The following is a 12,695-nucleotide window of genomic DNA, read 5'->3' on the forward strand; positions in this document are numbered from 1 at the left end:
GAGCCAGCCCTCACTCTCACTCTTGTTTTGTTTTTTGGTGTAATGTCTAGCTTTATTTGCAGCTCCTTCAGCAGACAGCAGCTGCTTCATCTGGGAACCTGAACACACTGAGCAGCCTCCACCCGATGGGAGGTGAGTTTACTTCTATAAGAAGACAAATTCAGTGCCATACAAAAGAGGGTACATACAAGGGTAAACAAAGTAGCCAAAAGGCTGTAGGCATTTTAATCTTGAAAATTTGAAATAAGTCGTCCTGAGTTTGCCTACTCCTTTGAAATTAATTCTCTGCTACAAGTGTGGATGATCCTTCTTAGTCTTAGTTGACTATTGTCCCCAAGGTAAGTGGTGGTATTCCCCCAACCTCTGGCATTTAAAATTTCCTTCCCTTAGGAGTAGCAGAAAGAATGTTCTCTGTATTTGTTTTCATCCAAACAGCTGCATATGTGAAGAACTGTGTTTTGAAATAGGCACTCACTAATGCACATGTTTTCAGTGATTCTGGGTTCTTAGTTCCCATTTTCAATGCATCTAGCATTTAAGTTGGAAATATACTGCTAGGAAAGTGAACTAGTGCTCTTTTATTCATTAATTTGAGTTACAGTTAATTATGCCATTACTGTTAGGGAAAATCAGCTTCACAGATATGAGCCAAATTCCTTGCTGTGGACTACTAGTCAGAACATTGATTGAGTATAGCAGTCCTGGGGCTGTAAATTGGTTGTCTCTTTTGTCTTCACCCAGCTGGGAATAATAAAACACGTTAGCAACTCCATTCCCCACATTCTCTAAAATTTTTGCCAGCAGAAAAATCTATAGTTTTGATTTTAATACTGAAGACTTTTAATTTTTCAAATTGCCTCCTGGAGTTTTTCAGTAGTTGCCGATATCACGTGCCCTTTCTATGCACAAGTTCGTCCAAAAGTGTCTTTGTAGATCTGACTTGTGTTGGCTGGTGCACCCATCAGTAACAATTACAATTACATTTACAATGTTACCAATGTAATTACAAATTACATTTGCAAAGTGTTATATTTTCCTTTGTAAGAATTTGGTTTATACTGGAAGATGATTCTAAATTCAGTTTCCTACATTGACTTCTTTCATGGTGGACCTCTTCAGAGCTCTTAGATCTAAGGCTCTTGGAAAAAGAAATTATTTTTAAAAACAGTTTCACTGACATCTTGTGTGGAGCTGATCTATAATGGATTTTGTTATGCACATGATCCTGACCTTTCCCCCTTCTTGTGTCTTCTTAAAAACAGGATGTAATGAAGAAAGTACGGCAGTAAGGATTGGGGCAGAGGGAAAGGGGTAACTAGCTGAGATTGAGAAGTTTTCAGGGTAATTCTGTCTTCACTATTAAAAAAAACCAACAACAAACAAAACAAAAAACCCCAAACAAACAAAAAAACAACAGTAACAACAACAAAACTTAAAAATTGAGAAACCAGACATATAAATAGTACGTTGCGTGGTTATTCCAAATCTGTCATTCTCTACCAAAAAAATTGTAGTTTTAAGGTCTTGATATCTCAGCTGATCTCCTTTCTTGAAATTCATAGAAAGAAAAATCAAGTAGGTAATTAGATCCCAAACTGTATCAGACTTTGTAGACAGAATTTAATCTCGACGCTGTTTGAAAGCAGATGGGAAAACAGTGTGATGACAAGAGGACAGGTGCAGTGTGCACATGACAAACTGCTTCAGTAAGGAACAAGCTGCTCTGTTCTTCATTAGCTCCAACACTTGCACTTTTAACCCTCTGTAGCGCAATAAAAGCAAAATAGAAAACTTTTTGGTTTTAACTTCATGCTTTTATGTTGCAGTGTAATCTTGAGAATCTAGATAAAGGCAGAATCCAGTTGTTTTGGGAACTAAATTTGCCAAAGGAAACAGACCCTGCCGTGAAGAGAAATTGAAAAAGAGTTAAAAAAAATGAACAAACTATACTAAAAGTATTAGAAGTACTTTAGAAAATAATTAGTTTATACTGCGCTGTCACATTCTTTTGTTGTCTGCTTACATGTTTAAATTACAAAACTGAGGATTTAATTATTTGAGATGTATGCTTTGCTCACAAAATACTTTTTGGGATACTTACTAGGTATCCAAAAGATGAGATAACACCTCTGTTTTGGGTGTTCTGATGTTTTTAAATTAAGGGGTGTTAATTAAGTTTTGTTTTTAATTACGTTGGGAATTAATATTAGGGATTGTCTGAAGTCAGATGAAGAGAGGAAGAATTGTTAAAATAGTCAAAGGCAGAGACAAAAAAATGGAAAATAAGGGAAAAAATGAAGGGAGGCACAATTGGAAGAATGGAGCTAGTCTACCAAAGGATGGTTAAAATACAGAATTCAGGAGGAGATCCATTTTAATGGATCCTCTGGCAGAAAAAGAGAGTAAAATACAGTCAGTACTGACCAAATGGTTTCATTCAAAAACGGTGGTTCAAAACGAAGGTGAGTCAGATTAACAAATTGACCAGTAAAATTCATAAACACAGGGGTCCCTTCCTCCCCCTGCAGTATTCCTTGCTCCCTATGCACAACATGCCTGAGGTTTCCTGTTTTCCTTGCCAGTGTGTTTGACCAGCCTACACATACACTGGCTGATCCTGCGGTCACGAGTTGCCACTTAACGATTGTCTCACAATTGAATGTTGCTTCTTGGCTGCCAGGGGGACCAGGCAAAACATGCTGATGCTCAGCTGATGGTGGGTTGAAGCTGTGACTTTGTGGCCTCTGTGGTATGAGGCCTTCATTAAAGAATTTTGCAGTTATTGCTGTCCCCATACAAAGAGTGTGGAGGGACATGAGAGTGGGAGAAGTTACTGGCCTGATGTCTAGGCAAGTTCTCTAGCTTGCACATGAGCTCTCAGACCCTAACTTAACTTCTACCTACGCTTTTGTTGTCTGGAGGAACACTGCTTGAAAATTCCTGTACTTTGGGGTCTCCATCAGGTGTATATGAATGACCACCTGGCCTTTTCTGGAATCACATCTATCTGGGCAAAGAAAAAGATTTTCAATTATAACAAGGAATTGCAATGTAAAAAAGATCAGTAACTAGTATTAAGCCTGTTGCATTTGCTGCTTCCCATTCATCCCTTGTGATGAGCTTGCTGCATCTGTTACACTTGGATGATGGTGGCTCTGACAGGAGAAACTCGGCATTCTTCCCTGTGTTGCAGGACTGAATGCGATGCAGTTACAGAACCTGGCAGCGTTGGCAGCTGCAGCCAGTGCAGCTCAGAACACACCAAGTGGCACCGCTGCTCTCACCTCCTCCAGCAGCCCCCTGAGTGTGCTCACCAGCTCAGGTAAGAGACTGCCCATGTTACCCTGGAAGTCCTTCCAGGATCGATGTCACCTGCTTTGTCTATCTCTTATTGTAACTTTCATGTTGATCTTTAATGGAGAAACAGTTTACCAGTAGATTCACTGGCCTCTGTTTAGGGTAGATATCTTTGCCACCAGCAAAGGCTTTTTTACCTGCTGTGTCTCTTCCTCCAAATGGTCAGATTAATTTAGAGTAAAAAGAATTTTTGAGGTCATCATGAAGCAGAAAGGTAGGTGACCTCCTTCCAGTCATGTTACTACAATCTCATCACATATTTGGTTTATCTGGCATTTTAGGGGTCATTGTGGTAAATACACTCTGTTCCTCTCAATATGGAAACACAAAATACCTTTAGCATGAGGTAATGCATTCTGTGCACTAGAACAGTACAGTTTGTATTCCATTAATGAAGACAAGGATATTATAACTTCCTCATAAAAGTAGAATAAACAGACACCTAGCACTTCTACTGGAAAGTAGTTGTCTAGAATTTAGTGTATGAGTTGCACATAAAAATCACTGTCTTCCTTTTGCATGGCTTTTTTGTGTTTTGTTTTGGGTTGGGTTTTTTAGCTTTAGGTTATGTACATTAACCAGAGATACTAGAATGTCCAAGTAGCATTCTTTTGCTGCCTTATTGTTAAATGTGATCATTAAATGCAACAAGCAAAAAACTAAAAATAAATTCGGTTGTGCTCATGGCAGACATACTAAGTTTTTGTCACAAATGAGGATCAGTATTCTGCTCAGTTTTTTCTATCCTATTTTGAGTTATTACTAAATCCTTGCATGAGAAGAGAGACCCTGTATTTTCAGGGTGTCAAGTTTTCCAGCATCTCTGGCTTCTGTCCTACAGAGTTGATATCCTCACCTGTGATTGTGAGAGACCAAAGGGGGGTTGGGGAGGATTAAATTTCCACAGGTAGATTTTGAATTGTGTAGGTGGACCGAGGAGCCGGGCTAAGAGATTATGAAGAGATTACAAAGAAAAGCTGTTTAGAAAACCTTCTGTCACATGATTGGGAGTTAAACCATGGGTGCTTTGCACAGGTTTCTACTTAGACATTTCCAAGAAATTATTAGTCCAAAGAGTGTTCTGTTGCAGGACATTTTGTACATAAAAACTTTGTGGTCTGCAATCCTTTAAAGAGTGAAATTTTTAAATCTATCTTGACTCACAGCTATGTATTCTATTCTATAATTAAAAAAAAACTATGAAGGGTTCAGACTACAGAAGAGCTGCATTTATAACCCACTAAATCATCTTCATCATAAAGGAAGCATGAAGGTGAATATATCTGACAGTTTCTCCTATATTTCGTCATTATTTGTCAGGTTACAATTGGTTGTGACTGGCATTTAGAACTAAGATTTCCTTATTGGCTGTCTCATCTGATGACTGCAGCAAATTGGTTCTTTATTTTGTTGAGGTGGAGAAGGGCTGGCAGGTTGTGAAGTTCAAATGTCAGATGCACTAGAAAAAGCAGAAACAGCCCCTTCTCAGAAGTGTGAAAGGACAAGGGCAATGGACACAAGTTGCAGCCGAGAAAATTCTGATTAGATCAAAAAATAAAATTAATGGCAAGAGTGATCAAGCTCAGGAGCAAGGTGCCAGAGGGGCTGTGAAATCTCCCTCATTTCAGAGACTGAGAATGCAATTAGAAAGGACATTTTTAAATTCAGAGGTTAGATCACTTCTGAGTAGACCATTAGACAGGATGATTCACAGAGGGCCCTTTCAAATTAAGTTATGCTACTACTGAGTGGTTCTTTGGAATTGGCTTCCCCTGTATGAATTTTGGCTGTTCCACAGAAGTATGCAGGTTCCTTTCTCCTTGATGAGAGATATATTTCAGGACTCCGTTCCATTTTTTATCGTGTTGGTGGAGGGGCTAGGGGGTGGGAAGCAGCCCATTTTCCAGTGCTTTCTGTGCTGAATTCAAATAACCTTCTGATCGACAGTAATATCAATAAATGGTTGTGTGTCAGCAAGTGAGTTACCATGATGGATCCTTTGTATTAATATCCTATACAGATTTCTCAGTTAACTCTTCACAGGCTTGTAACATGAAGCAGGCACTATTGTATTGCTCTTTAAACCTAATTTCAAGTAAAATTTTAAAAAGCTTTGTTCAAAAGAAAAAATTTTGGAGGGCATATTGTTTATAAGTAGTCAGACATCAAATTCTGAAACAGTTCTAGTGCATTTTGTTAGAGGTATAAATATGCTTCACCTTTTAAAACTACACTTAAACTATGATCAGGGGAAACCTCAATGTGTACAGATGCTTTCAATCCCGTGATACTTCCTGTAATTATACAGCTTTTTAACTCTTTAGTCTTCAAGCAAACTTGAAATTCTGTTTTGATTAATAGTCATCTGTGCATTCACTCTGTATGTATTCACATAGAAGGCTGTTGGGCTCCACACAGAAAACATCTGTCCCTCCTGAGCCACACCCAGACCTTGAAGAAACTCAGCATATAGCAGTTCAGTACCATGTGTCAGTAAGTGCCTGCCTTGACTGAGGGACATATGGCAGCATCTACTGTGATAACCTCTTAAACCTAACTGCAGATGAGATGACTAACTCCTTGACTTCTCTCCATCTGTCATCCAAATGTTCACCTGATGCTTATTTGGACATCTCTGCTCAAATTGCATAATTGGTGGAAAAATCCAGACAGTCCTTCTGCATAGTTGCCTTCTTGGTATACTTTCATCTGCACTGATATCATTTGTATCTGGGGGACTTGGAAGCCTACAAAGTGCAGTCCATGGACTATGGATGGGTTACATGTCAGAATGGTGGAACTCAAAGGCATTATGTATTGTTGTTGTGCGGCCTTCTTATCCATTTCAGACAATTTTCATTAGATAGTTCCAAGCACGCTTGTGTATTTTGATGTAGAATGGGGTGAAGTAAAACCTTCAGCCTTGCTGAAGATCAGCTCTTGGAACTGAACAGTCTGCTGGTGTTATGTAGTCATTGCTGCAGAAACCATGGCCATAAATAAACTGCTAGCTTGAAGTATCTCAGGATAGGAATGACTTGTCTGCCATCTTTTTGACTTGAGCACCAATAAGAATTATCTGCTTCAGAGCAAAATAGAATGGTTGCAAACACTGTGAGGCATGTTTCCATTTCTCTTCCTTCTAAAGGCAACCTCAAAGGTCCAGCAAAGCTTAGATGATTTTTCTGGCCTTGATGTGTCTCTGGCAAAATTTTTTCAGAGATAGCAAGGTATTTCTGGGTTTAGTGGAACTAAATCAGGTATAGCTCAGTCAGATTCACTGCCTGAATTTAACTTTCCTTCAGGTCATTGTTGGATGATAATGTGACTGAATTAGGACAGATTTACTGTTCTCTCAGTTTACCTACCTCCACAAGTTGTTACTTGATGTCCTTGTCCAAGTTTCATTATGTTTCTAATAATGTCTTTCAGTATCTTTCTACAAAGCTGTTCTTTATTACATATTCAGATTTTCTGAAAACCTTCTTGAGTATTTTCAGCTACTTCCCTTAGAGTTAGCCTTTTTGACTAGATTTAACTCAGTAGATAGATCTAAGAAAACATAGTAGCAAGAAAAAACCCCAACAACCCACTACAAGCTGCACAGAAACAATGTTAAGAATTAGGGATAGAGTAAAGAACATGTATAAAGCAATATTGATTTTCCATCCCCATTGCTTTGTTCTCTTTTGTGATCTAAAATATAACACAAGAAAAGCAAAAGAACAGAAATGATGACTAGAACAGTAAACTCCTTCCCTATTAGAAATAACCTGAAAAATAGAAGACTGACATGGGAGAAGGATATGATTACAGCCTGCAAATACATTAGTGTTGTGATGAAAATGAATAGGGAAAAAACAGTCATTAGATATTTCAAGAAGAGAATTGCAAGATATCAAGTCAAGTTGTCATATGATAATTTAAAAATAAAACCAGATTTTTCTTAGCATAGTGCATGATTAAATCCCCGAAGTTGTGCCTTAGAACATAGTAGAGTCCAACAATTTTGTTTTCACATTGTGCTGAAATTAATGAATGAAAATTGTAACTTTATTACAAAGACATTGCCTTTGGCTGAAAAAAATCCTAGATTCACAGATGGCTCTGTTGGTATATGGGCTATACACAGGAAGCAGTCCTTTGTAATTCCCCTGTATTTCTGCTCTACTGTTACCTACTTGCCTTTTGTCATCATCAGAAATGGGATGCTGTCTTCAATTCCTACATACATAGGATAAAGAAAATAGAGACAAGTCTTCAGTTTTCTTGGTATTTTCAGTGCTAAAGGATTTCTTGGTTTTGCCTAAAGAAATTTCTGATAAAGGCAGAAATAAACTAAACTAAAATAACTAAACTAAACTAAACTATGTGATTTTTATAGTGGTTTAACTTAATTTATTTAAAATTACAGCCTTTTAAAGTAGGGAAGGTATCCATTTTCTCTCTCACTTTGTTCTCTAGTCCTTTTTTCTCCATAGCTGCTGCTCTTTTATTTGGGATAGGTTTGGAAAGGCTTTTAAATGGTGTTCTCATCTGTCAAATACAGTGTATTTTTGAATATAAAGATCAGCAATGAAATTCTAGAGAAACAAGTGATATTCTAAAATCAAGGTAACTGTATGATTTCTGAACTCTGGCTTTTATCCAGCCAACTCTGCTAATTTTTCTACCAGCTTGAGGGTTATACTGTAATTTGTTCTTTGTGTTTTTCCAACGTTTAACATGCTACTGATAGCAAGACAGAAAATGTCTCCTTTTCGTCAGAGTAAGCATCTTAAAATAGTTTTGGACATTGTCTTTCAGTTTTTGATTTATTAGGAGAGTTTGTCTTCACATGTACTAGAAGAGGTTTGTCATTCCATCTGTTATTACAAAAAGTGGTCTGAAGTGCAGCTTTTTGGTTCTCATGCAGATTTGGTTAGGTACAACTACTTTTGTTAGGAGGTTGTTAGGCTATATTCCATTTAAATAGTTCCAATATCCCACCCCTGCAGAGACTTTGTGCCACAAACATGAAGTGGTAAATATGTAGAGTGTGTGAAACTTCTTGAAAGGTGCTAACAGTTCTTTTATAAGTTTTAAAGGATGTATACAGTATAAGTGAGAATCACAAAAACATCAGAAAAATTGAAAATGTCTCAAATTCTTTTATTCTCTTACCTCCTTGGTCAAACTGATAAATTTCTCTTGCAAGCAGACTGCAAGATGCCTCTACAACATCAGTCTTCAGTATTGTCTAATTTTTAGCAGCCATAAATATTTTCTAGTGCATCTTGTGCAGTAAATATGAACTTCTTGGTTAATAGCAATACACATAGATTTTTTCTGCAGTAGTGCACAAATCTGTTAGGAAAACCACTGCTTTGTAATTACTAAAATGCTATGCATTTCTTATTTTATCATGTCCATAAATCTTTGTAGATGACCTCAGTGTGAACTTCTTTTTCTTTTAATATACCTTTTAACATATGAGAACAGCTTGGAAAACTTTTTTTTTTTTTTTTTTTTTATGGTTTTTGATGTTGACTTCTGTAGAACTAACTCTACCTGGTGCAGAATTTGGTGGGCCATGTAAGCTGCTACTGTCCTAGGTACTATATTGTCAATCTTTTCTTACTGAGTCAATGTAGTTGGAGATGTTGCTGGAAAAGAGGACAGACTATTTATTTTTGATGTGCATTTCAAGACTTTTCTCAGTCCTAGCCCCAGCTGTGGCAGCAGGATTTTTAATAGAAAATTATTTAATGTGTCAAAATAATCTGGGCATGTGGTGTTCCTGTTCTGGCAGTATGGGAAAACCGTATGTTCAGCCTTCTTTAATGTCCCTGGTATCTATGTTGCAGGTCTTTTTCACCTTGAGTGATGTTCCAAGGATATTTGTTAATACATAGCAAGTGACTCTTACTTTAGGCAGCAGGAAACAGGGCATTGCTGCTGGTTACCTTATGTTGAGATACAGAGTTCAGCCAACATTTGTGTCATGTCTCAATCTTACATGTCTTACAATTGACATTACTTACATTACTTACACTGACATTATTATTGCTACAAAGAGTAGGTGTTATGATGAAGTAGAAATTCTAAAAAAATGTAGGAAGGGCTCAGAACATATAAGCAGTATGATCAAGTTGTGTGGGTTTGCTTTTTTTTACATAAAGTGTCCTGTGTTGCCTGAATCTGTTCCTTACTAGTTTTTTCTACTGGAATAACTTAATGAAGAATTATCATGAATTAAAAATATGAGTTGAAGTTTAATTGTTTTATTTTAATAGCAGGTTCCTCACCTAGTTCCAGTAGCAGCTCCTCTGTTAATCCAATGGCTTCTCTTGGAGCACTGCAGACGCTGGCAGGTGCTACAGCTGGCCTCAACGTTAGCTCTTTAGCAGGTAAGTGATGTGTAGTGGTGCCTTGGAAGAATAGCTGATTATCATTCCTCAGCCTGTCTCTGGGGTGATTTTTTTCTGCTCCCTGCATTTTGTAATCGTGCAGAGCATTTAAATGTTATTGGTCTGGCTCAGTGGAAGCACTTAGTCATCTTTTATTTGCTCTTTCTTATACAGGAATGGCAGCCTTAAATGGAGGACTTGGCAGTGGTGGTCTCTCAAATGGGACAGGTAGCACAATGGAAGCCCTCACACAAGCTTATTCTGGAATCCAGCAATATGCTGCTGCTGCACTGCCCACACTCTATAACCAGAGTCTGTTAACACAGCAGAGTATTGGTGCAGCAGGAAGTCAAAAAGAAGGTAGGCAGAAAGTTGTAGAAACTACTTGAGAGGGGTTTTCAAAAGGGCAAGCTTAGCCCTTGCACCTACCTTACCTGCAGATTTTTTTTTGGTGTCATTTTTTAGAATCCAGGAGTTACTGAAGATAAAAAAGGTCTTTGGGATCTTTCTACTAAGGGCTGCCCAAAGTAATTTTTATGCAGGATGTTTCTCATGGGGTTTGTCTCGTCTTACGTGCTTCCTTAATCATACTCCTGCATGTTCTCACAGGGAAGGAGAATGAGTCTATAGCCTGATACATCCAACTGTCACAGAATCAGATGTGGTTTTGTTAATGTTGTTTTCTGGGTCCTTCACCTTTTCCAACAGCTACTTATGCCAGTCTTTTCACTCTTCATATTCAGGTTAAATTTAATATGTAATGTAAAGTAATGTAGAATGTAGGAGTAAGTTTTCAGCAGAATGTATCATGTTTAGAAGAGAATCTCAGATGACAAGCAATGTGATTATTTGTGTTTTGTTTGGGAATTTACTTAGTTGCTTTGGGACCACAAGTTTTGCATAGCCAATTTTTGTTCAGTCAACATCTACTACTCAAACTTACTGTTCAGCTGTCATTACAGCAAATATCTGTGAACCAGATTTGGCACAATGTGTAAAGTACTAACAAAAGTGGTCAGAAAGAGCTAGAATTATTTGAGTGATCAATCCCAGCAAAGGGTCATGCTCATTTATTCTGGAATCAAGTGTTCTGCAGTACTGTAAATAGCAGTTTCATTGTTTTATCTAGAAAATTTGTCTTGAAAATCTGGCTCTTCTACCTTTTTTTGTGCAGTGGGTATGTGGTATCCATGCTCTTTCTGAATTTATTTTCCTGCTTGTTTGAAGGTCCAGAGGGAGCCAATCTGTTTATCTACCATCTTCCCCAAGAGTTTGGGGATCAAGATCTGCTGCAGATGTTCATGCCATTTGGAAATGTCGTCTCTGCCAAGGTTTTCATTGACAAGCAGACCAATTTAAGCAAGTGTTTTGGTATGTTGGATCTACAGCTTCTCTACAAGGGGAAGCAATGGGGCAGACATTGATCTCTTATCTCGTGATCAGTGACAGGACCCAAGATAAAAGCCTGAAGCTGAGTCAGGGGAGGTTTAGGTTGGACATTGGATGAAATGGTTTTTCATCCAGAGGGTGGCTGGGCATTGGAAGAGGCTACCCAGGGAAGTAGTCACAGCACCAGCCTGACAGAGTTCAAGAAGTGTTTGGAAAGTGCTCTCAGATGAACAGTGTGATTCTCAGGGTGTCGTGTGCAGGGACTTCAGTGATCTTTGTGGATCTATTCCAACTCAGGATATTTCGTCATTCTATAAATCATTATCTATAAAAAGGTGGTTTTTATAGTAATAATATATTACTCTTTTTCAGTATATTGTCTAGTCTAGCTATTAAGTAAGTAGGGAATCTCTGCATATTCCTAAAAGATAAATAAACCAAACATTTCCAGCAGTAAACTGTATTTTCCTGATTTTCAATATGACTTTTTGCTTTTCACAATTTTGTGCCCTATCATAGTGTTCTGGCCCTGGATAATTCTCCCTGAGATTAGCTCAGTTGGTTAGAGCATGGTGCTAATAATGCCAAGGTTTTGGGTTCAGTCCCCTTATGGGCCATTCACTTAGGAGTTGGATTCCTTGATCCTTGTAGATCTCTTCTAACTCAGAATGTTCTGTGATTATTATTTGTTTGCAGACTGTAATCCTGAGATAGATCTTCCTCTTCCTGTCTTTTCAAGAATTTCAATAACAATTTGTATATATTACTTAGTACATTATGATTATGAATTATTTCTATTAATATCTTTATAAATAACTATTGTGGGTACCTTAGTGTATTTTTGTAGTGCCATAAGCTCTCATGACTGTTTTGATAGATAGAGATTTCTTGTGATGGAATAGGAGAGGTGAGGCTTTCTCTATGGTTTTGATAGCTTTGTGTCTACATAAAGTCCTGAACTTTTTCCTATTTGAGCCAAAAGAAGTGGACAATCTGATGCTTTGTGAGAACACAGAAATATGCTGATCACTCAGCTATAACACCTACATATTATGGACTCATAGCCATTGTCTCAAATGGGAGTTATTCTCACTCCAGACATTGAGTGGAGTTATTTAAAGTAGGCTCCTTCAAAACACTGGAGAAGTTTATTTTCAGGATAATCTTTTCCAGAAATGGTATGCAACCTCCCATCTGAGAGCAATCTAAACACAGTAATGGTACTAGTGCTACCCTTCCTTGGCTGCTCTTTCACTCCAAACAAAACTGCTGCCATAATGTCACGAGGGTGATTTCAGTCTTATATCTTTAATGAGCTTTTGCATCTGGATGAATGTTTTCCAGGTTTGGTTTTCTCCCAGGTGTGAGTTCTTATAAATAGCAGTACTTATTTTGCTGATAGACTAGAAAATGTTAATTTTCTGAGCTGTGTGTATCTTCTGGCTAAAGTTCCGTATGTCAAAAAGCAATGCTTTGTTTGAGTGCCTTTAGAAGTTATTATGAGGAGTCTGAAACAGTTGTGAGCTTCTGAAAATGGCACATCACGCAAGCCTCTCTGAC

General features: G+C 37.8%; 1 protein-coding gene across 11 annotated transcripts in view; it reads left to right on the plus strand.

The window, feature by feature from the left end:
* The window catches only part of CELF1 (CUGBP Elav-like family member 1), a 51,457-nt gene that overhangs the window by 29,779 nt on the left and 8,983 nt on the right, over positions 1-12,695 (plus strand). For 5 of the 11 annotated variants that reach the window (XM_015630364.2, XM_015630360.2, XM_033515320.1 and 2 more), the window contains 5 exons: positions 51-132; positions 3,194-3,322; positions 9,633-9,746; positions 9,921-10,106; positions 10,974-11,117. In XM_015630364.2, the coding sequence (XP_015485850.1) occupies positions 51-132; positions 3,194-3,322; positions 9,633-9,746; positions 9,921-10,106; positions 10,974-11,117 (655 nt within the window). The remainder of the gene's footprint in view (positions 1-50; positions 133-3,193; positions 3,323-9,632; positions 9,747-9,920; positions 10,107-10,973; positions 11,118-12,695) is intronic. The other 6 variants (XM_033515321.1, XM_033515323.1, XM_033515324.1 and 3 more) reach the window with 3 other exon arrangements.

The sequence above is a fragment of the Parus major genome, chromosome 5 (assembly GCF_001522545.3).
Source record: "Parus major isolate Abel chromosome 5, Parus_major1.1, whole genome shotgun sequence".
In the NCBI taxonomy this organism is placed as follows: domain Eukaryota; kingdom Metazoa; phylum Chordata; class Aves; order Passeriformes; family Paridae; genus Parus; species Parus major.